Source organism: Vanessa atalanta, chromosome 24 (genome assembly GCF_905147765.1).
Source record: "Vanessa atalanta chromosome 24, ilVanAtal1.2, whole genome shotgun sequence".
NCBI lineage: Eukaryota > Metazoa > Arthropoda > Insecta > Lepidoptera > Nymphalidae > Vanessa > Vanessa atalanta.
Window position 1 is genome coordinate 682,647 of NC_061894.1, and position 27,096 is coordinate 709,742.

Sequence of the window (27,096 nt, forward strand, 5' to 3'; positions counted from 1 at the left end):
TTTACTAAAACGATAAAATAAGCTTACTGCAGTAAACCTTTTAATACTAAAGAATTCAAAGAAAATCAGGGCATATGCTTGTTAATGATATTGGTGATTTAAACGTCTGCGTAGCCTTGCCGATGTGGTGATTAGGGTTAATTGATCTCCAATGAGAAGATTAAGCATCGTTAATGTATCTAACGCAGTGGCTCATTAACCTGGACCTGCAAATGGGGCATAAAATAGTATAAGGTTTCGGCATTTGTATTCTTCCTAAAAATTAGTAACCGCGTCGAAATAACCCACCGCTACAGGCCTGCTGTTGAAGAGACGGTGTCGATCTCTTAAACAACACGGCGTTTTTACCGCCGAGGGCGAGATGAGTTTGATATTCAAATTAAGGACATAAAAACTCAGAGATTTGAAAAAATGTCCGAATTTGAAAAACCGTTCTTGCGATATCCTTTTATTTTGCTCGAATATGTTTACTACAGATGAGCCTTGATTTTTGTTTTGCACAGGTCAGAACGGTGTTTGGTATATAAAAAAAAAAAAACTCTTATTGTTAATTTAAGTGAAGGATAAAATAATTAAACAAACTAAAGAGCTTAAGAGACAAAATTTCATCATGCCAAAAATAAATTCACGTGTATGGATTTTTTTGACCAATTGGATAATGATTCATGTCAAGTCAATAAATGATAATAAGTGATTAAATGATAATTTATCTAAAATTCATTTAATTTTAATAATAATAATTGTAATAAAATAAATTTATATAAAAAAAGAAGCCAGTTATTCGGTACGCTGTGCAGAATAGTCGGCGACTAGTCGAGACATCTTTGATGTATACATAAAAATTATATATATTTACTCATACAATCTACGAATTCTATACCGAATCGTGGGTTTTTTTTACGTCATTAATTTCCCTTGGAAAGATTGAGTTTCATTCGCCATATTCGTGTTCGAAGATGACTGTCATTTTTATGTACTTAATATGTTCCATGTTTGACACTTCATAATCATGACGAATGAACGCGATTACGTACTTAAAATTCGGAGGCCCCTTGGGTGTATGACACTCATTTGAGAGATTAAATCGACGTTTATAATGTAAGCATACATTCTAAATATTCTTGCAAATTACACTAGACGAGCGATTTGTCTAGCTGTTGATGAGCAAATAAAACTTTAAACATAGTTTAATTCTGTAACTGCGAGAAATCTAAAGTAACCATTACACAATGAGGCGCGACCCATAGGAACCAAGGTGCTTTATTTTATTGTGCCTGAAGGTAATAAAGTCTGCCGATCAAGTACCTCCGCTTCTGCTGAGGCAAATCTTAGCTTAACAGAAGATGAGGCCTACTCCAGTAAACATATTGTATACGACACATGCCAAGTGGTTTCCAAGTGTTAGATTAAACCTTTTTTCGCAGTGCAGTCCTAATCTATCTATGTAATGGCTGAAAGATTACTTTTCATCTGAATAAAATGTGTTTATACGACACACGTATGTTTGTTTGACATTTTGTTTTTGTCGAAATAATATTAGAGATGTTATCTAAATATTCATTGCCATTTTGCTCATAAATGATCTTGACATCATTTTATAAAATTTAGAAAATTTGTAATATATTTTCCAAGTTACAGCACACAGTTCATGGATAGATACCAAATCTCGTTGTAATTGTATCGATTCTCTAATAATGATTATTATAGTAGTTTCATGCGAAAAGGTTTTAACAGAGGCTGGACCAATTAAAACTTCAAAGGTCTACAGCAATTGAAAGAAGGGACTCTCATTGACCTATTTTTAATTTTTTAATTCGGCTCTTATTATATTTAGGTTCAAATCGTAGTTGATCTTTTTAAAACAAAAAATGTGAACGCGAAGTAACAAAATAATAGTTATAAACATAGGGATCGCTTACTAACGCTCTCCATGTCATGTACGTTCCCTCGATTACCTTCCTTTTATCAAAATTAAGGTCAGTTTAATCATAATTTTAATCTTGGCACATAACGCAATCGGCTTCATCGACTCGGGCTTACAATGGCAGTTGTTTATGTTATCAATAAATTTACTATATCTCCGAATCGCGATTGTGCGCAATTAATAGTCACTTGGAAAACTTTTTTTATCGTGTGCGCTATGGGCGTGGCGACTCACGTTCTACCAAGTGATAAATTGTACATGTAAAATCTCGTATGGAGATTATATTCCCGTTAAATAGAAGCAAAAATATTTGCTCAGTGGATGTGTCTGACGATAAAAAGAAATATAAATAATGGTTATGTCATACGTCAGGCAAATGTCGAGAATATTTGTGTTATATAAAGATGTTAATTTCGATAATTTATCGTAACATTTCGTCCGTCATTGAACTTATGACCGTGAGGAATAATTGGTCACGACAGCCGAGCCACGCCCATTTGTTCATGACAATTTTCATTATACAGTCTGTCATAATTTGCACTGAAACGACCATCGGACGTGCTAATTAGAAGATTTGCACACAAACTTAGTATTGTTATTTGAACTAACTGTTGTAGTTGTGTGCCGAGAATGAATCTCGATATTTTTAGTACATATTTGTTTCTGATATTAGAAGATATGCTTTTGTTATTTTTGATTAATGATGTCAATATTTCAATTCCCATACAGATTAGAAAAATAAAATAAAGTGCTTGTAAGTTTCAAATGATACAAACGTAACGTGCGATGTCTGATTGTATAGTGTTTCATTTTAAATGGATTTCGAAACTGTGGAGTAGGCGTGAACAATTTACACCATGGAAGATTGCGAAAATAATGGAGAAAGTGGGTTGTACATCAGAAGCCCACATGGTATCGCATAAACGGTGTTAAGTGCCGCTATAAACGCTTATTATATATTGCAGTTATAAATAGCTGTTTTGAAAAAAATATATTTAGTCATTTATTCAATGAAGAAGCGTTACGTTGACAAATTTTGCAGTTACTAAATACATTCATCTTTCATATCTATATCTGTTGTCAGTTATTAGTACATAATATATCATATTTATATTTAAAACTCGAAAACAAATGTGTGACTTCCTGTCATGGCGACAGAAAATAATATTCCACGTTAATTAATTTTTTTGCGAGCCAAGATGATTGCGAAATCGTTTTCTGAATAATGTTTCCTTTTTATAGATCTGCTATGAAATGTAACCGAGCTATTTGAAGCCATTAGGTACGACGATGAAGTTTTTCTTTCATAAAATTTAAATAACGAATGAAAGTTATAACGGCTGCATAAAATTCGCATCAGTTAAAACAATGTCTAAAATAAATCAATAAGCAATCACATCGGGCCTGCGTAGTTTTGGTTGCGGCAGTTGAAATTTGGGTCAGAGTATAAAATTGAATCGTGGTTATGTATTTTGTATCGATACAAGCGGAAACCGCGGCTGTTTCGCGCATTTTAATTAAAACTGATTCTGCGGCACGAACGATAACCAGAAGTAATTAGAAATTGGGAAATATCTCTTCCGAATTTGCGAACAATGATTCGAATGTTGCGACACTTTCTAAAATTCGGTTTAAATTCGGTCTGTTTTTATCTTTAAACTTACCCAACAAATATTCGTCAAATGTTGTTCTTGCCGAAGGAAATTGGCTGGTTTTTATAGTTAGGCAACTAAGAAACCCGAACAAAATGCAGAGATAGATTATTTTGTCTTTTGAAAAGTTCGTCCTCGGTGTATTAGGCCGCTTTTTGCGGTCCAACTCGTCTAGCGGCAGCTTTTTCTCAGTTCGTATCCATTGTCTTCGTTTTCGTCACACCACAAGGTTATCTTGCCAAAAAACGTTTTGCAAGAGGCCTATATCATTCAATGTCAACAATTTCTAGATTTTTTATTTCTCATTGTTAACATCATGGACGAGCTCAAATGATTCTATTGTTGTTTAGGACGATAGTAGTCGTTATTTATACCGCTAAGAAATTTATGTAATTTATCAATTTAGTCTTTATAAAACTTTATATTAAAAATATCAAAATTTTTTTTTTTGATATTTGGTTTTTGAATTTAATCGACATCGAAATGGTCAATCAAGTTTGATAAGTGTTTCAAACTATTGTCGATAGCAATTTGAATGTGTCAACTTATAAAATAGTTCGAGATACACAAGCTAGCATCAACATCTGCCCTTACGGGTTATATTTTACTTGATTGAAGAAACGGAACCCTAAAAATACAGTATCGCGAAATAGGGCGGGTTGTAAAAATAAACAATTTTACGAGATACGCTTTTATGGACGAAGTTTTATCGTCGCCATGTTGGCTGTTCTGCGTTTGATGTGCGCCTCGTGTTTAAGGATTATTTCATAACTGTACGTACTACCGTCCGTGATTCCTTAGAGCTGTTTCACATTGGGAAGGACCGACAGTCTTGGCGTTGCCCGGTTGTCAGCTATATACTATGCCTATACTTCTATCAGTAGTAGGCTCGTCTTAAAGGCATATGTGTTGTGTCGTACAAACCCGTACATACATTCGACAAAATTGTCGGAACGATGCGTCGGTCCGACTTAACTTAAGCAGCGCTTACTGTAAACAATTTCGTGACTATATAAATGATAATACTGTTTTGTTGTATTTTTTTTAATAGGATATTTTAGGATAGCCGTTAATCCCTATTACTTTGAAAGATATTTTTATGTACAAATTTATATTAGAATAGAATCGCTACTAGCTTAACAGGTTGCTAATGCCCTTTTAGGTAAATGTTGTTGTTTCCTGTTCTCTTTCAATAGATAATAATAGTATAAAATAACTACCACTATTTTAGAAAATACAGTCTTATATATGTATATATTTAGGAGACTGAGTTTCTTTCGCCGGTTCTTCTCAGGTCAGGGTGTTTTCTTTTCCGAACCGGTGGTAGTGTTTAACTTGACAATCAATAAGAAAGTGTAATACTTCTATATTGAATAAAGGAATTTGAGTTTGAGTTTGACTTAAATAATGTATAGACCTTTAGTCTTGTTCTTTCATATGTGTATTTTCAAAAAAAGGTTTTTTGTAATATGTAGAGAAAGAGAGAGAGAAAGAGATATAACAAGAGCTCTTTTGATACAATGTAACAAAAACACACGCCGCTATTGTTTTCTCGTATAAATTCGAATAATTCACGATATATTCCAATATTTTTCATATTAACCTTATTCAGACACAAATTGTTCGTTTAAACAAACCGCTCGAGATGGAAATAAAATAAAAAGGAATTCTTATGACGTTTACCAAGAAAACCAATTTCGCTCGAAACCATTCCGCTGAGAAAATATCGGCGTATGTACTGACAAGGGACACAAATAAACGGAATCTCTTATATAAGACGAGCTGCTGTTCTCGTGGACTTTGGATATCCCCCGGGAACCCTTTCATTGGCCGGGATGAAAAGTATTCTATTGACCCCAGACATAAACTATCGGCTTGCTGAATAACGTTCAAAATTCAAATACTTTAAGCAAGAAGCGCTTTTGAATTCTAGTTCGGAATGTAGATTTTATCGTAAATAAAATACAACAAGCAAACCAGACATGCTGTATTTTTTATACAACGTATGTCACGTTCAATTACTTTTAATTGTTTTGGCGAATAGCAAAATGTGATTTACGTTTTACCAAAAAATATAAATGGACCTTTTTAGTGTGAGGCCAAAGATACAATGTACTTTTTACCAATAATATCCTCTTGTATATGTATTAATTTTTATATAAACTTTGTAAACTTATTAAATGGCTAACGAGAATGACTGCGGGACTCATTAAAATTTATCCTACGGTCGTTCGTGATGCGCGCTTATTCTTACTGCGTCATAATAATGTCACCCACAATTTTATCTCTTTATATAATATTCGATATACATCAGAATTTTTATTAAATTATGTATAGAATTCCGGTGCCGCTAAGAGAGGACGGGTCGCAGAAAAAATAACTCGACCTTCGCCAGTCCTACCTGAAAATGTTTTAGCTGTGCGGGCGGTCAAAGGTTATTATTAAATTCAATTTGAACACAAACTCAAATAGGTATATTGTTAAGGAATATTTAATAGGCCAGACGAAGGAGCATTTCAAGGTCACCCTCGGAAACGTTTAGAGAAATTCAATGTACAGTTTTATTTAGATTAACTCTCAGTTCAGTGCTTCGGTCTTTTAATATTTAAGGAAAAGTTTTGTAGAAATGTTTGTGTAACCACTGATCTTCAAGGTAACGAAGGGACGTTATTGTTTTTTTATATTTTATATTACAATTATAAAATACTTTAAGTGTGGGTTCAAACCTGGGCACCAGTGAATATCCGTATTGTGTTTAATTCTAGTTTATAATCAGCGGTAGACGAATAATTTAATAATTTCTGTCCATTATTCCATATACCAAAGTGAGTTTGTTTGTTGGTTACTCTTTCACGATTTTACTATTCACCCAATCATCACTCATGGTACCCCATTATGATTGGTTGATTACAAGAAGGACATGGGTATGTACCTCATCTGTCCCCACCCACAAGCGAGTTAATAGTTAATAAAATCCTCGTTTTCTGATATTGGCAATTCACGTCCTGTGAAGACTACAACATATCTATAAAACGTATAGCTCGTGTATTCTCTGTCGTTGTCTAAAACCTGAAGTGGGCAAGAATATATTTTTGATAAATAAAAGCACGGGTGCATGAATTGTTTTTATTTGTGTACACAATACGAATCGTGTATGTACCGTACCGTCGCTCTGACGTTGATGTATTCCTGTTTTAATGCCCAGGACGGACGATTCGTATGTATTTATATACATATGTATATCTGTATGCCCATATCTGCCTACGTTCAGGCCAACTGTCTGTCTGTTTGTACATTGCGTTCGGCCATTAAACTTGTGAAAAAACGTTTTGGTTTTATAAATGGCTGTTTTACAATTTTTTTACGTATTCTTTTATTTCATCTTCAATTTAATTCAAATGAAAGATTGTTCTTAAAGTTTTATCAAAAATTAATACCAACGCTAAATGGCTTGACAAATATTAAATTTTAAATATATGAAAATTAATAATGAACCAAATGAGGCAACTACGCTGATCGTAATGAAATTTTATATAGAGGTAGCCTGTGAACAGGATAAGATATATAGAGATATAAGCTGTTCCTGCGGCTTTACCCGCGCGAAATTTATAGAACACAAACTTCCAACCCCCGTTTTTCCCCTTTATGGGTGGAGTTACGTAAAATCCGTTCTTAGCGGATGTTTAGCATATATTATAATTTTAATTGGTACAGCGCATTGTGAATTTAAGAAATGCTAAAAATTTCTTACCTCGCCCATGTTTAGCATCCCTTCCACTTAACACCCCGTCAAACTATGTAAATAAAAATTGAAAAAAAAAAGTTAAAAAAATTGAACCTGAAATAGTAACTGAAAATAAAACGCCTTTTTAATGGACGAGCCCTCTCAAATTGATTTCCGTTCAGCCGGGATGTAGTCGGTCTGCGTTGGACGTTGCTACATTGAACATTATTCCTAAGGGAAATAATTTTAATTTGACAAAAATAATTATTTATTGTTCCTATATAGAATTAAATAAAAAACAATATATATCGCCAACAAAATACGGAACCAACAAGAACATAAACTGTATTGTCTGTTAAAATATATTGCTGACGGGGAACCCGCGAGCGTATACTATATCATTTATTATGCGAGGTTGAATTATAATTATTCTCTTTACAACAATATACATGAAAACAAATATATTAATTGTTTTACCATTGCATTATGAATTGTAATAAAACAACTAAAGGTGTTCTAAAAAACTATATTTATAAGAGGATGTATATTACAATCTGGTCATTGTAGTTCTCCGGTATCAACTATGATACAAGTACAACTTTGATTTAAATCTTACTGCGCGTAAAACTAGAAGCTGGAACAATTAAAAAATCTTGTAAATAATAATATTAATTAAATGTATACGAATGAATGAGATAAATTTGGTTACTAAATTATAACACTTAATTCGCTATTAACAGAGCGTAACAAAATAAAAGTAAAACTCGAAAAGTGGCACGGACGCAGTGTATGAAAAATACAATAATTGTTATTACTACTAATGAAGAATAAATACAATGAAAGTATGGGTCTGTTGTAAAAAACAATGAATATAAAAAGCGAATGAATTTTTGGATCCCTATACGTTTCTATAACATTCCGATCGAGTTGAAACTTCGTACAGTTGACGCTCGCGTGAAAGTTTTAAAACGTACAATAGGTAGCGCGCGAGCCGTATCGGATGTTTGCAAAAAAAAATACAATTAAAGACGCATTGCATTGGCGAGGAAACCTGCATGTGTCGGATGGAATTTAGCCACGTGTTAATCCACTAAACCGCGTTGGAATACCGTGGTGGACAAAGTTTGATAACGTTTTGTTCAAGAGTAGGTTACCCGAGATATAGAGGTTAGATACGCTTCAGATTTCGTAGGCGTATAATAAGCATTTTATTTGGAACTATATTTAAACCGATGAGTTATTAATAACCGCTAACCGATCTGTTGGTATTTTGTTACGCGTTTAAATATCTCGTTATATTTCCAAAACTATTATGTTTGAATTGTAAAGTGTAAAAAGATAAATTTGACGATAGATCTTATCACTTATTTAATTAATTATGTATTATTTTTCTGCCCTTATGTGCGTGGAGTAAGTAAGTAAGACATCTGACACACCAAACGTCTCTCACAATTTGACATAGAGGGACGCGCCTTCGCGAGTGAGTTAATTTATACAAGGAACGTTTAAAATGAATATGCATTCCTATATATAATAGGAATGCATGATATGTATTGGTGCGTTTTATGTAAGATTCGTTGCGAATTACAATAAAAGACATTGGCAGCAATAATAAGATTTGGCAAGTCCGTTAACCAACTGGCCGACCGTGTGACCTTAGTTATTGTTTAGTAATAGTTAATAATGTAAGTACATTGTAACGATTGATAATGGACAATACAATGTATTATTGATTTTAGACAAGCGAAGTACGTTGGAAAATTCTGCTGATATAAAAGTCAAAACATACTTTATAGTTTATACAATTACTTTTGTAACGTCATTTTGTTATATTAAAGTTAGGTGCTCCAATAGAGAAAAAAGTTAGTGATGTATTAATCACCTAGTTTTCCACACACACACACATACGTATATATACCTATATATAAATATGTTCGAATTAAAAAAATATATCTACATAATATAAGTCGCTTGCCTGAGTCTGTAAACTTAGATCTTTTAAACTACTTAATGGATTTAATGCAGTTTTCATCAATAAAAAAGTGATTTTATATGTATAAAACATGCATATTGTATCAGAGTAAAGCCGAGAACTTCAATTCCCTTGGGCGGATAGTTCTTCAAACTAATATTTGTATATAGACCCCTTATTGTACCCGTGCGAAGCTGACGGTCACCTAGTATACTAACACAAGACGAAAGATTGATTTTGTTTTTTGCATAAAATTTATAACAGAAATAACATCGCGTTCCGGAAAGGGTTTAAACATTATTTATAATAAGAGTACCTGTGCATCATCGTTTCATCCGCTTTAAGTTTAGACTATTGTCGTGACAGGTGTGAAAAGTCATGTTCTCGTAATAAGTGTAATCGGTTCGAAATCGCTGGACATATCAAGTTATAAACCCACACACACACATACACTAACACCAACAGCCGAATTTAATATGTTATATGTATTTATATTTATATTCGGTTAGAGTGAGAGATAAGTATGTTTTCATTGTGCTACTGACTGAACTAATAAAGTAACGAAGTAACGTCATCCCGTTCCCAATGTTGACGACACGAGATCGAGGTGCTCTACGCTCCGGCATCTGCCCGTGTCGTAGGTCAGGGGCTATCGGAAATCATACGAGATAAACATATAACAAACAAATCTTAACCCTATCTCGAAACCAGCAAGACTTGAAATAACTTTAGATATAATTAATTAGATGTTTCAAACAAATATAAACTCTATATTAATAGAATTGCAGTTTATTTTCGATTGTATGTTATGTTTAATAGTAAATTAGTTGAGGCGCACTGTAATAGCGACGATTCAGTTTCAACTTCACATTCTATATGCTAAAGTTCAAATTCCTTTGGATAAGATTAGATTCGATTGGTCAATGAATTCATTTATCGCAGCACATAGTGTAATGATATAATTTTGACAGTTAAATGTTATTTTTTTTTACTTATACTTTAATTAAATGTTTTTTTAATTAAATATTATGGTTCTGTAATTAAACAATGTAATAATCTATTTATGTTTGGCGGTAGAATATCTCATGACTGGGTGGTACCTATCCAGACGGGCTATAGGTGGTGGATACCGGACCTAAATCTAACTGCCTGGTCCTCATTACGTTCACCTTAAGTAACCGTTAATTTTTTTTGTATCAATACTGCGACGCTTACATTAAAGCCATTCTTTAAAAAATGTTTCGTATAATAACAATAAATTATTTATACTTCAATGAAAATATTTCTCATGAGCACTTATACATATTTCATTTCAACCCGAGAACAATTGTTCTAACATGAGCTCAATGTATGTCTAATAAATTGAATAAAGATTTATTTTTTTCACTTTTTATACCCATTAAGTTGTGTAAAAAGCAATTTGTTATGTTTACGTTCCCGTGAAACCGGTTCTCATAGAACGTCGCGAAACTTTTACGAACACGATGTTATGATGGGATGTTAAAATAATATAATTTCAATAACATCGAACATTATTTCAACTTCCTAAAATAACTCGCCTTGGTTAACAGTCTCAGTTTACGGAAGTAACGATTATAATAAAAACCGTACTACCTAAGTAGTAGGAAAAATGTTTTATGTTGTACATTCGTTCATTTGTATTTGATGTTGAACTAAATAATATAATATTTTAAACAAAAACAATTGACTGCAAATAATACTCTGAGAAAATAAAATCAAAGCTCATAAACAATCTTCCCGTATTATTCACCTCCCATTTCAATGGTTAAAAGGGAAGTATAACACTTGTTTAGTTGTGGGATATGTGCATTTTCACAAAATAATTACTAACGCTGTGTAAGTCAAGTTTATGTATTCACTAGAAAATATAATTTATATAAATACAATCCTATATTATAAATTTTCATCATCATTAGTGTCTGGCAAGCTTTGCATTTTTTTAACAATCAGCTAGTAAATAATAATAATAATTTTTATTTGAAACTACAATTTCACTACTAAAACAATAATCTTAACTTGAATCTTAAAAGTATTAAGAAAAAACGCATTAAAGCTACAAAAACACTTTATGAACCTGAGCTAGGTAGTCGGTATTTCAGAAACAGTGCTCTCTTAAAAGCAGATGTCACATTTTATCAACATAATAGTTAATAATCAATTAAGTTAATTTGTAATTTTTTTGCTAAAACGAGTTAATTTATAAAGGTACTCTATGTTATAAGTACCTAGGCAAAAATCTTCACGTAAATGAAATAGTAGGTGTTCAAAATTTGACCGCAATCGGCATTATATGTGAGCGCATAGAATAAGAACAAAAACAAGTTTTGAGTTTAATATATAAATATCCGTTGTATACGTGCACGTCTACGTGTTATGTTAAGAAGGCAATAAAAAACAGCTAATTTCGTCTTTCACAAATTATATTAAATGTGTAATTTTGGAAGGAATACACTTTATAACGAGCGCGTAGTATGTTCGTTTGAATATTCATATACCCTATTAAAATTTACATTACAATATTTTTTTCTTCTGGCTTAATATGTTAATGTTTTTTAAAAAGATTTAATAAAAGTAGTTCTATATGGCCTCTTTAGTAAGCTTTATGCGTTGCTTAGTTTAATTCTGATATAAACCTTATAATTAAACCCAAAATATGAAACCTAAAATGAGACGCGGTTTAAAATTTTAAAACATTCAACTATTATTTTTTTGGAGAGGTGTGAGGAGGCCTGCCCGGAAGCCAGTGAGAATGCTGTCGCTTCTACAAATTTTACAATATTTTTATTTGAAACTTATTACTATTTTATTATTAATTTAAGTAGGCGGAATGTAAGTGGGCAAATGGTACCTGATGGTAAGTGATCACCACCGCCCATAGGTAATGGCCCTGTAAGAAATATTAAAATGGCTTACTACAAATTGGAACACAACAATAATAATTATTGCTCTCGGGCATTGATATCATGATTGGGTGAAACTTAACCAGACGGGCTCGCACACAACCCTACCACCAAGTATTGTGTAAAAGTCAACATACATTTTACAAAATACATTAAATTTATTGGGTGCGCCATAGTCAGATAAAACGTACACGTACGTATACTTGTGTCTATTTGTAGGGGACACGAAATTCAGTCACTTTTCTTTTATTCAAGTACGGTGTGGGGTTGGACGGAATCGTTGATGTGTGGTTAGATTCGTTATCCCTTCGTCATTTGGAGGTCTACGATCCTTTATATAGGTAAAATTATTTTCAGTACCAGTTACAAAATAATGAAATATAGCCAATTTTCTCATCCGATTCCAATTCGACTAGGATGTTAGTACTTTTTAATTAACATTTTTGGAATCGGGTTATGTAGAGGTATCACAATTTTACGCGTGAGACACGAAGTGATTTGTTACAGAATCGCACTACTGTAGAGGTATACTGTAAGAAGGAACGCGAAACTCACGGCAGAGTACGAGGGTGTAATGTCAAAATGTGATATACATTTACTATAATAATTAGGTATAAAATTAATAAGACACACGTTTCAAAATGGCGTATCGCCGTAAATCGGTCGTCTACATTTACGAGTGAGATACGAAGTGATTTCTTACAGAATGTCACTTCTGATTGAATTATATATAATAAAATGTATTTTAAGATGTGTACGAGCACTTGTCTGTTTCGTCATACACAAGCAAAACCGTCGGCAGATATTATATGCCATGTTATTAAAAACTAAAACCTTGTTCGAAACGCAATGCTTTTTATTTATTAATATAGATATAATATTGTATAAAATATAATATCGCCTTGTGTCTTCCTTCAGTAAGAGTGTAGATCAAAGATCAATTACTTATGTTATTTACGTAAATACCTTATGTAAAAATTGTTAATATTATATTTATCTTGTTAATTTATTAATAGTGACCTTTTATCTTTGCAAACGAAAGTTGTATCAGCAGACCTCCATATCCGACGTCCACGCAAATGTATGTAACCACATCGGTTCGTACTTGACATATATACTTATTTATATTTATTTTATGTAGCTGTTATGATTGTTTGAGCTATTCTCGAGCGTTAAATGGCAGATTTTGTAAAATATATTTGCGTTAGATAGCCTTCATTGAGGTGAGATATATGTTAACTTTACTTGGAGCCTTAATCGTACATGAGAAACTAACTGGTTAATGAGATGAATATTAATAATTTATAGGCTTATTTGCACTATTTCACCATAAATCGATACTAATATTATAAATGCGAAAGTAACTCTATCTTTCTGTAGCCCTCTCACAGGCAAACCACACTGAACTGAACGTAGGCTACTTTTTATGCCAAATACCTAAAACGCGAGCGAAGCCGCGGGCGACAACATCTCACATTCTTTGGATTGTGTGTTTATATTGTCTTATATATTAAGAATATCTTACAGATGGTCATCAATAGTGTGAATTTAAATATGTGATAATATTATATACTTAAACCTTGTCCGAATTATAAATATATTATCGATTGATGATGAAAATGTAACAGGCAAGTGTAATCCAATTTTAATGAGAGTAAAACAGTCGGGCACGGCTCGTCTATACTCGCGTATATATCTTTATAGTAACCGATAACCGAAAAAACCCCCACCCCTCACCCCTATCGGCGCACTTTTTTTGTTAACTCGACGTTTTTATATTTCCGCGACATCCCAATATTGATGCCTATTATAATTCAATTCGGAAAATAAACGATTTACGTTCGCTCGTCCGTTCCCGTTTCATTTTCGAAATGTTTTTCGTTAATAAAATCAACTGAAATCTCGGCGCTGATTAAAATGACTCCGTTAAATTTATTTGTTTTCGTTCCGTTTTATTGAATTTTTCATTTGGAACGTTCGTTGTTTATTATTTCGTCATTTTATCGGTTTGTATCAGATAATTGATGCAGTAAATATTTATATTTACTTGTTAATATCGAATGGCGTATTCGAATGTTTTTTTAATACGTAGTTATGTAATAAATTTATCGATGCTGATTGCTGGGCTCTGTTCAGGCCGGTCATTAATTTATTTACTACATAATAAAATAACATCATGCTATTTATATTGGCCAGTGTAATTAGACACAAGAGACGTGACTTCGCCGACTTTTGCATGCGATTAATTGTTAAGACGTAAGAAAAAAACTTAGATCCCGTACTTTGCTGACGATGATGATGATCCTCTGCATTGTCATTTCAGTGGTTATCATTCATTCATCTCACAATGCCAGTATATATGAACAAAGCTGACTCACTAATAATCGGGTTCTCTATGTAATGGTCTCTTTCCTGAATTAAGCAAATTAAATAAAACATTATAACGTATATATATATATATATATATATATATATATATATATATATATATATTTTAAGATAACATATAATATATATGTACTTAACTTGTATAACACAGTCTATATTTTAAGAAATACTTAATTGAAATTTCTGTATAGTTATAATTTATAATAGAATCTTAACTTAAGAAAATTCTATATAAAATCATATTTTGATGTTTTTTTATTTATTGATATTGAATTAAACATAAATTATATCATTACATAAAGGATATTATTAGTAATATAATTATATTATGAATGTTTCTTATTCATGATAAAATTATTTCAAAGAAACCTTTGATCATTTTATACAGCATCTCTTTATTAAAATCACAAGGCAAAGATCAAAAAGTTCAGTATTTTTCGTCTTTGTAAACTGTTTTTTTTTTTTTTATTATTATTAATATGATTGCTAGTTACAGACGAGCTTCAGTCTGATCAACAAAAATACAAAAACATAATTTTATCTTAAATTTTCCCTAATTACCGATGAACCATTGGTCGACCACTGGGCGAATATTACATTATTTGAAACTGGAGCTTTATGTGGGTGATGTCGCAGGAAGCAGCGAGTGTAGGTATGCTGGAAAGCAAATAAACTGTAACGGATGTAAGCTGACTTTTTTATCTAGTAGGTTCAGAATTTTATAATAATATAACTTTTCTGTAAGTTTCAAATTCTCCGCGTGTTTTTTTTTTTACTTAATGAATTGTGAATTCTTAACAGGTATGACATTTAATTGCTTGTGAGTTTAAGGCGTGACAACATTAACACATTGTGCTTTAAGTTTCAACGTAGTTGAATACCGTCAGCAGAAAAATCTATACGTATATATAATATTGCGATGAAATAGCTTGTTTGGTCAACGAGGTTTTTTTATTTTATTATTATGGTACAAAAATGACAACGAAATATGTAATAGATATTATTGATATAATATATAACAGAGATGCAGTTACTAATATTATTATTTTTTCAAAATATTTCTATAAATTTTAATACTAGCTGCTATATGCTAAAACTTTCGGTAATACAAATACATGCGTGTATCGATATCGGCTGTCACAAATTAATAATAATATTTTCTATAGAAGAACCGGTCACGTTGCTGTGGCTTTATTATAAGTTAAATTATATATTGTATGATAATGTTTAGCGTAAACGTACACTTTTCGTTTTTTTTTTTCACTATAAAATAATCTATATTGAAACGATTTAGGTATTTATTTTAATGACCTAATTTTGTAGAAACACTTGCGTTAAATTATTAAGAATTATTGCAAAAAATAACGTTCTAACAAATTGTACGCCATTATAACAAAAACGTTTTATTGTGTTACAATGTCGCTGCTGTCCCTACTACAGCAATCAATTTAATGAGTTTGAGTACTCAACAATGTTGCCATTTCTAGTTGCGTAATGTCGGTCGATCCAGTTCGGACCGGTTTCGCTCTCATCCGCCGCCTCCGCGCCTCTGCGCATGCGCATCAACGATTTCATTCATAGCTACTAACGCTTACAACTATTTCACATTTATCGTTATCATAACATTATTAATGTTTGAGTTGGTTGTGTATGATTATCGCATATTACATTCGTGTATTGTTAGAACATATTTAGAGTCGCAAATACTTTAAAGAACATGAACTAAATATAGCTTTTATTCCACATGGCATAATATCTGCTTTTATCGAATCTCGTGAAATATCGTGAATTTATAGCGAATTCAAAGTAAAGGTACAATTTCTCATAACTTCTGTTTATTTCAATTTACATTGTAACGCATTGGAGACGCAACCTATATTATAAAAATATAATATAATATATAAAAAACTCATTTTAATTAAATCCAAATTGACTAATAAATCATATAATTGCGTTCATTTTTAAATAATAATGAATACGAGCATCAAATTTAATAAAAATGTAGAAAAAAATAATCAAGACCCACTTTGGGCGCCAAATAAAGTGGGTCAAGCCAAATTAAGAAAAATACAAAATAAATGTATATTTTATGATCTTAGTACCAATTACATGCTCAGTGGCGGAAATATGTATGACTCATTTTATTGTTTTCTAAGGTATTGGTGTAAATAAAATATAATTGCGATTTTTTTATAATCACAGTTTGTACACGGTACATTATTCAGTGAATCTTAACCGCAAATTGCGAGCTTAGGCCGCTCTAAGCACCACTGAGTTTTGTGCTTAATATATGTTTATAATGAATATCGTATTTAACATAAAAGGAAAAGTCGTGAGCAACCATGCATTTGTTGAATGAAATTCTGCCGCATGTGTAACCAGAAACCCGCATAGAAGCATCGAGGTGGAATAAGCTCCGAATCATCTTATCAACAGTGCCTTTAACGGGCTGTTTTTTTATCATTTAGCCCTTTAGCTTTATTTAAATACTAAGTATTCGTCAGTAGTATTTCATATGTTTAAATGTATACAAATTTACTCCTTCCATTTATAGTTGTCTTTTCGAAAAATTCCATGCAAAATTTCAAGCCAATCGGATCTATAGATTCGGATATCTCGTGTTTCGCTTATATATATAGTATTAACAAAACAAATTTACTTTTAATATTTATTTAAATATTTTTTACATGAATATAAAGTAATAATTAATTAATAACAACAAATACAATTTAACAATGCCCCGCCTGACCGTATTTTGCGCTGCCTCCCGAAAAGTCACACTAATTCTCTTTAAAATAGATTATTTAAATCGATATGTTCTATATGTTAATTTTTTTTAAATCCTCTATACTTTTTAAGTTATATTAGAGATGTGTTTTATATATACACTACCAAATGAATAGAGATCTCCATTCGACTTATTGCTTCCTATTTTTACCTTGCTGATGATGATGTATTTGAAAGTTGTTTTATAAGCCTTATATTTTATATAAACGAAGGGCTATACTGTTAGATTTACATACGCGTTATTTACATACGACACAAAAGGAATAATCTACTATAAGCGCTATATACAAAGCTAGATATCGCTAAAGCTTACATCCATGTCGACATTTTGACTACACGGTAAACTGATCTCTGTTACAACACGACAAAGCTCATAACTCCGTACATGTAGCCGATAACCCCTTCAGAGCTGCAATTAGCGGTACGTGTCATATGTATATCGAATGTATTGTCTATTTGTCCGTCGTGCTATATCCAAATGTAATTTGCGTAGGCTTTCATAGGGCCCGGTTTATCGACGGACAGCACACGGGACTTAATCTACCCCCCCGAATTTCTACATATAGTTATACTTCGATGTCTGCGCTGATAGGATCCGAGGGGGAGTTCGTGTATCGGAAAATAAATTACACGAGACAGATATTAAAAATTTAGTTGGTTTTATATTTATGTTTTGAAAACTTAAACAGTAAATCATATTTAGAAGTTATTAAGTAAGTTTTGGTTGGAATTTGGTTTACGACAAACCGTCGGATTATCGAAGGATCCGTATATATTCGCTTCTAACGAATTCTTCTAATACATTATTATCGTTGTAACATGAGGTATCATTTTAGATCTTTTATAATTCTATCAAACAAGATCCCATAATAATCTAAAACATTTTCCCCGCCGTAAGCCCCTTAATTCATACATTTTGATGATTAATGGAGACTACGTCCCGTGTGCACGTACACACACATAAACACGCGCGTCGGGTTGGTTTATCAGTCAATCAATAATCGCGGGCTTATCGGCGCATCGATCATCGTGTCGTTGCCCTCCGCTGACAACTCCGGGATTAATACTAATGCGATCCCATGTTGTATATAGCCGCTTAAAAAATGGATTATTTTTGATAAAATGGCTAAAACCAAGCTAGATTAATTATACTAAGGTGACGACATAAACAATTGAATCCCGTGGAATTCTACAAATATGGGTTGTTTTATAAAAACGGGGTGCTGTCTTTTGTACCTCTATGATCTTGGTAACGTTTGTTTATTTTTTAAACAAAAAACTAGACGCTTTGCATGATTTTTTCCTCGTAGCGTTATGTATATATATAGTCAACAATTTTTCCCAATAAATGTGAAATTTATTATTTAAGGCCAAAATATTTCGTCAAATTTAACTCATAGGATAGCGCTATTAAACTAACAAACTCTTCACTTTTATATCGTATATTAAACTGAAGTGATATAGTGGGAGACCAACGAATTTAAAAAAAAAAGTAAATTAACGGACAATTCGATACGTCCGTAGTAGTAGAAGTAGTTCATGTGATTGACGCAAAAAAGTGACCATAGATACATATATGACTCGTTTGTAGAAATAACATCAGTCAAAATCATCTATATTAAAAAGATTATTAGTGTAATTCGATAGCTCTTTGTTAAATTAAACGTTGAATATTTTATCATCATTATTGTAATCGAAAACATTATTAAGAAGCCATTTTCGCCATATATAGTGATCAATATGACATCAACTCTGTAGTAATAATTATAGGTTATTATTATTAATAGTACCGGTTAATGTATCATTTTATAAAACAAGTATTTTGACTGATCACGAATCGGAGATAATTGTTGATCATTATTTATAATAGAAGATCACATATTCAATCTCAGAATGAATATTATAACGTTCTACCAAATTAATTGGAATAAAATATTATTTCCAAGTAAAACTATCGACCAACTATTTAAAAATCTTAATTATTAATATTACCAACCATCAACCACAAGAATAGCCGCAGACTTGAGAACAGCCGGTGTTAAGCCTCAACATTTCTTCATAGGCATTGCCTTGAAAATATCAGCGAATAACGTCAAATATTGACAACAAATACAGCAATAAGCGTAGTTTATAGTGATAATTATCGTCAATAAATCGCAAAGACTGGCCCAACGTTGGTTATTAATGCTAATAAATTGTAACGTGTTACTTGTGGCGTAGTTTGTAAGCTCGGTTTGGAAGAACCGATGGTTCTGATAATCTGGCCGTTCGATCAGGTCATTTAGCGAGCCGCACCCATCCCGCCACAATCTTGATACTGTATCTGTTGCATTAATTGCCAGATGTGTACAAGATAACAACTGTTTAGGGCGAGGATAAGACATCTATAATGTATGTGTAGCTGAATAATACGGGTCGTTATGTCAGGGGGTTGGGCGCATTCTGATAGGTTCCATGATACAAATTGTAAGAAACTGTCGACTATTTAATGGCGCGACGGGAACCGATATGCCAAGTGGTTAGAACACGTCAATCTTGTCCGAAGATTTCGGTTTGAAACCTAGGTTACTAACATTGAGTACCTATTCGAGTGCTTTAATTGTGTTTATAAATTATCTAGGCGGTAACATATCAAATTTTTATGAGACCAGGATGCCTTAGGTCACATCCATGATATTTCCGGACTGTTACCTACTTACACGGGCTGTTAATCTTTATCTTTAAAACTTATTCATAAAATGATGTCACTACAACTGAAGGATACTTCTAATTTTAGTATTATTTTTTTATTGTATTTTTAGAACATGTCTTAAAATATGGTTGGGGTGACGCGTTCCTAGGAACCTTGCAGCCGTGTGTTTCGAAAGGGGAAAATAAAATGGATAACCGTTATAAAATATCTTAATGTGATTATATTCACTTGCTTGTGTTTTTTTTTTATGGCATTGGTTGGCGGACGAGCATATGGGCCACCTGATGGTAAGTGGTCACCACCGCCCATAGACAAAGCCGCTGTAAGAAATATTAACCATTCCTTACATCACCTATGCGCCACCAACCTTGGGAACTAAGATGTTATGTCCCTTGTGCCTGTGATTACACTAGTGTTCCGATGGATTGAGCTTAGAGTACAAAGACCTATAAAGTAGATGATTTAATACTTCGTAAGATGATCTACACAAATTACAAAATTTAACGCATCATCCTAATGGTTATATAGTGGGATGATGCGTTACATGACGAATTATTTAAATAAAACTGACTCATCACAGTTTATTTAAAAACTTTATTTTTTTGTAACTTCACGGTGACCATTAAAATATGATTTCGGAGCATGACCGGAAGGGATGAAAATGGGGTTTCAAAGTTCGATTATATAATAACGATATCCTTTTCGCACTGAATGTTTTATATTTTGTACTAAATTCCGACCGCTGCTTCGATTGAGTTACAAAAATTCATCCATACAAACTTTCATATTTATAATATTAGTACATATTATATTGGAGGAAAAAAAACCCTTTGTATTCAGAACAATAAAAATATGACAACTAACGTCCGAGAGCATTGCTGGAGTTATATCGAAATAAAAGCAATAAAAAGTTTAAAAAAACATACCAGACAGACAGCCGTGATCCTAAATCAAAAGCAAATAAAATCAGCCATAACAACGAGATCGATGCATAAAACATAACGAGAACGAATACGGCATGACTTATCAATAGGTAGTTTGACGGATCAATCAATATATTCGTTTTGTTACAGTTTCGCAATGGAAAAGGCGAAGGCGTACATAAAGAGCTCACTGAACGCTGGCGCGGGGGCGGGTGCCGGCGCCGCTGTCAAGTCGCCAGCCTCGCCCGCGACCCGCGACCAGCCCGCGGAGGAGAGGGTGTGCTTCGTCTGCGGCGGTGCTGGCTTCAGCGATCAGTATACTATTAGAGCGAAGCCTGATCCACAGGTTCGTATGACCAACATACTTATTTACACATATCATATATTCCAAGCACTATGCCATAATATCTTGGTCAACCATTTTCTGGTTGGCAGCTCATTGGTTACGATTGCCAGTAAACGGAGATGATCTTTTATCTTCCACTGGTGAAGCAATTGCTTTAGGCCGACGCCTATAAGATATAAACTTGAAACAAAATAGACTTTCAAGTAAAAACAACCAATGTAACTGGTTGGTTTGACACGAAAGACCCTCGTGTCAAATTTCGAAGTATTTAACGTAATCAAAATATTATATAGCTGAAAGCTATGAACCAGTCTTGAACGAAACAAGACACGTTTATATTTCACACATACAACAGTTTCGTATTTTGCTTTGACTTTACTTTTCAGAATTTGATTCTTACTCGCGATACTATTAGCCGTCGCGGTAGTAGGGAATGTTTAGTTTTAAATCAACGTGTTCGCTACTATTTTATTTCTACTTTTTTATTATTTATTCATAAAAAAAAGTGTTTTAAAACTCAAAAATATAGGATAAAGTGATTGCGTTACATTATTGAATTATGGGATGTTGATGTTATGTCAAATAAAGTAAATGTTCATTAAATAAGGTGTCAATATATATGTCCTTCTGGGTGTCCACCCACTCGTATTTATAGTATGAATTTTACTGCTAAACAGTATGGTTACAGTACTCAGTATGGTTGTGTTCCGGGACTAATCGTCATAGTTCCCAAAGTAGATACAATGATGATAGGAGGAATGATCACTATTTCTTTCAGTACCAGTTTCTATTAGCATTGGTGATCACTTACCATCAGGTGGTCCATTTGACAGACCGATTACCTAAGTGACATAAAATAACAATTCGGATCACTTTGAACGATGTCATGAACAGATTATATGTACATACAGATGTCACGATTGCAAATAAACGTTTAAACAAAGTAATAGCAGAGAGCAGAATAAATATTGAACTTACAAATTGGATTTCAAGGTATAAGTATGTATGTACTTGTATTGAGAGAATATGAACGTAAATTGATATCGAAGAAAGAATTCTAATGAAATTTATGTTAATATATTTCTAAATATCGCAAATACGACAAACAAATGAGATTAATTTTACATTTACTAATACTAATTTTATAAATATCATAGTTTTTGTATTCGGATGTTTTACACAATCCAGCTCAGAAAAGCTAATTTGAATAAACCATATATGATACTAAAGTTTTAAGTAGCAATTGTAATCTATCTTATTATTTGTTCTACCGCTAATCAGCATTACTTCGCAATGTGCTCTTGTGCAGTTTAAAGGATTAGGTAGCCAGTGTAATTACAAGGGATAAGGGACAACTTATTTTATAACTTTAACTTATGTTTCCAAAGTTGATGGCGCATTGGCAAGGAATTGTTAATATGTTTTTCGGTTATAATGTACTTTGGGCGGTGGTGACCGATTTCCACCAGTTAGCTCATTTGACAGTCCGCCAACCTATTGTATGTGTATTTACAATACTAATTGTCGGTTTCTACGTAGCTCGCGGAACGTTTCGCAACCGGATCGATCCGGTTCCATAAGACGAATTGTTTAAGACGGTTGACATTTTAACCCGAGACAATTTTTCCTCGTTGACGTGACTGCCGCCGTGGCCCCTCGGGAATGAATTTGTTTGGTTGATCGACCAGTGTGCTGTTACGTTCAATAATGAATCATGCATTGATTTAACGTTATTTGTGTTTATATTATTGTAAGTGGAATCAGATAAATAAATTGCGGGTTGATGGTTTGTATTACGAAAATTGTTGGGTAAGGGGTAACTATTACAACTTAAACAGTTTATTTTTATTTTTATAAACGGTATTTTAAATCTGTTTGTAGGCACTGCACGAAGTATAGACTACTTCTTACATAATTGAGCCACCGTTATATTTATGCTGATAAAATCCCTTGTTTCTGTAGTAACTTTTAGTGTGTCTTATAATGCAGAAAACTCACCGCTGAGCAATTGTAAATTTAATTGACACTTCTTATATTCAGTTAAAAAAGCTGATTCAGAGAGAGTCAGATACGAAAAGGTATATCAGTCGGGACTTAATCCGAAAATATTAGAATAGAATTTAATTTAGAATTAGAATTGATAGAATGGCGCTGCTAACTCGTCGTGTATTTACTAAATCCGTTTTACTGTATCAAGTATTAACATTTAAATTCCAATAGCTCCAACAGCACCATCTAAATTTCATACGTTGTGAGGGTTACTTTTTATACAAAAATATTCTTCTTACCTCTACACTCCATAAATTTGACTCAAATCTTAATGGTAATTGGTCGATGCCAGCCCACGAAGCAATAGTCGACCAATGACCTTTAAGTATTTACTCGGATTATGAAAACTGATTTTGCTCATGATTTCAGACGATGACGCGATTACTTTAGTAAATGTGTTTTGTTTTCGTAGAAATGTATTATTTTGATTGTAATCTGTAGACATAAAATATAATTTAAGATATTTAGGGCTGATTATTGAATCATCGAATGACGGAACGAATAAATAGCTAGCGAATTAACTTGCACTTGCAAGAGATGGCCTGGACGTCAATAGTATCAAAAATGGTAATATTTTGGCACTTTTGAAAAAAAAAAACTCAAGCTAAACGGCAATGAATATTGTTATATCTACTGAATAGACGTTTAACTGGCCGTCAAAGATGCGGATTGATTTATTAGGGGCGTTTTTGACCAAGTAGGTGAGTGAAAAATTCCATGTTTTGTTATCTGTCAAATAATTACTATTTAAATGTTTATAGATTGAAAAATCAGCTTTTAATGTAATGTAACTTGTTTTAACATTAATTCCGGATTAGACATTTCTAAGATTTTGTATCAATTTGCGAGTTATTGTTCGTGTATTAGTTTTATTGTTTTTAATATATATAGAGGTTTGTTAAGAAAAAAATTATCGGTTTGTGTAAACTAATCATTTAAAATAAGGATATTTTTTTATGTTAGACAATATACGATTAAATATCAAATTCACTAGATGTTTTAAATAAACACAAATGTTGTATTTGCAGTTGTGTACGTGTAGATTAAAAATCAGCTAAAAGCTAAGTCTAACACTATTTCGCTGCTGTTTGTGATGTTTTATATCAACATTATCTAATCAAAATGCTTTTCTTTCAATTTGACGACCTCCGTGGTCGAGTAGTGTGTACACCGGTTTTCATGGGTACGCCACTCCGAGGTCCCGGGTTCGATTCCCGGCCGAGTCGATGTAGAAAAAGTTCATTAGTTTTCTATGTTGTCTTAGGTCTGGGCGTATGTGGTGTCGTCGTTACTTCTGATTTTCCATAACACAAGTGCTTTAGTTACTTACATTGGGATCAGAGTAATGTATGTGATGTCGTCCAATATTTATTTATTTATTTAATTTTAAATACTTTATCTTCTTATCTTCTATCTTTCTTACTTAATATATTCTTATAAAATTCTCCTCGGTTGAAAATTGCCAAAAAAACCATTGACAGTATTCGGAATTGCCACAAGCTTCATTTTTTCATTAATGTTGCCAAGTTTCTAATTGGAAACATTCGATCATTTCCTGCAAGTCTTGGCATCGTATTTTTCACTAGCAATCGACCTATTTTTAATGAAAAGTGTATTACGCCGTCGTTTTTAATGGTCATCTGTGCAATTATTTTTGTAACTAAACGTCATATTTATCACCGTTAATTCTGCTGTGTTATTTATCAACGGTGTTTTCTCGTCATCGGCAGCCATTTGTATGGGTTTATCTTATACTTTAACAAATGTATTAATGATCGAAAATGTTCTGTTACATGATTTATTTGAATTAGTTTGACTCTTATTAGGTATTTAACTATTACCGTTTCATGATATAAAAGGTATGAAGCCCTGTAAAGCTATGAATATACTTGACATATTACATACATTTGTTTTTTTTTAATAAGCGTCTAAAGCGCAATGGCTTATGGGCCGCCTAGCGATTTAAAAAGTCGCAGGATCGATCCTTAATTAATTTTGGGGCATTACTACTATTCTAAAAACAAAAAAAGAGCCCCGAGTTAAGACGACATTAGCCCTACAGATTGACTTTAACTTCGCTAAGCTGCCTACATACTGTTGAGCTGATGAGATAAGGCTATGTGTATTGAGTCTTTATTGCATAAAATTCTACTTCATAATAATTCATAGACCGCAGTTTAAACCTATTCGCAATTTTCTCAGTATAAAAAATTTCAACTCATGTACAAAGCCATGCGAACACAACGCGTTTCCCATAAAATTTTCACATATATTGTCGCATACAGCTGTCATTTTATAGGCGTTTGTCACATGGGACCCAGTCTGTTGTAACCACAGAACCGCGTGCGTACCGGAAGTGGTATACGAATATGGTTCCTACGTGTATGTGAAATTGCGTTTAATTTTATTCGTATTTTAATATTAATTTTGAGGTAATATTTGGAACGCGAAATGATTATTTTTTGTTGCCCTTGTTTCGGCAGGAAATTATTAAGCTTATTAATTTTCTCTTTCGAGTCCCCGATTCGGGAAACCAGTTTAAGTTTTAATGTTAATTACTTGTATCGTAAATCCTTTCAAGTAATTTTATGTGTTCTATTAATATGGGCATGTTATTAGATTTATATATTGATTTGAGTTCCTGAACGAACTGAAATGAAAATCTAAATTTTTGATTACCTGTCACCATTTGGGTTATTTTTTGAGAAATCTATTCGATACGTACGGCACACAAATGTCTTAATCGCGTCTAAAATCACCAATTTAGATAAGTAACGTCCCGTGCACGGCAATGGATTACTTTTAAAGAGTAGGTTTCACGCTGCTTCCCTGCAGAATATTTACGTAAAGCAGAGTTTCGCCCTTTAATGCTGAGCACAAGTTTATAACCGGGTGCATATTTAATGGACCATCTCGCCTTTTCTTCACATAATCCAAAAAATCTTAATGCATTCAGGTAGTATGAATCAGTTATATTTCACTGAGTCATAATTGTCACACTGCATCCGTTGAAGACATTGTGTCTCTTTGATCGTGCCAAAAATTCGCCATTTCGATATTCGTATTGTCTGTGTATGTAACAGTTTAATATACTTCTCGCAGTGCCAACGGGCAGAGGTGACCAGATACAACCAGGTCGCCTATTCGACAATCTGAAATCAAAGAATGATAATTGCGACTTCAATGCTTTAATAATAATAATCACGCGTTTGTCATTCTCAAAGTATTCGGCAATTAGTCAGCGGATTTTAGCTTCGTAACATGCAAACGTTCTCGAACGGAAAGTGAATTGTTACGTGTTTTTAACATAATTGAAGTAGCATGTTAACTTTATCTTAATGGCTCTTGAGAGGTGTCTCTTGTAAATAAACCTTAGGTTTTATCCTCATGTTAAATAATCAAGTAAAGTATTTATCACCTACAGCGAGCTATGATAATTCAAATGAAATTGAATGGCGAATTACGTAGATTATTAATTTTATCATGTTACATACCTATATATATGCCAAATGTACTTCAAATAATATAAGTTAAATACTTCAAATTGATTCATAAATACACCTCGTTAATTAAATGGATTTTCCGGAAAGTTGGTACCAATTGTTGTGTGGCATTATGAATGTGGTTTGAACAAAATATATTAAAGTAGCGAATGTTTAAATTTACATTACATTACATTAGCAGCCTGTAAATTTCCCTGCTGGGCTAAGGCCTCCTC

General features: G+C 32.8%; 1 protein-coding gene across 2 annotated transcripts in view; it reads left to right on the top strand.

Annotated features, from left to right (window-relative positions):
• Positions 1-27,096, top strand: part of LOC125073598 — a 136,551-nt gene that overhangs the window by 18,995 nt on the left and 90,460 nt on the right. For both annotated transcript variants that reach the window (XM_047684482.1, XM_047684483.1), the window contains exon 2: positions 21,134-21,329. In XM_047684482.1, coding sequence (XP_047540438.1) covers positions 21,141-21,329 — 189 coding nt within the window. In that variant the 5' untranslated portion in view covers positions 21,134-21,140. The remainder of the gene's footprint in view (positions 1-21,133; positions 21,330-27,096) is intronic.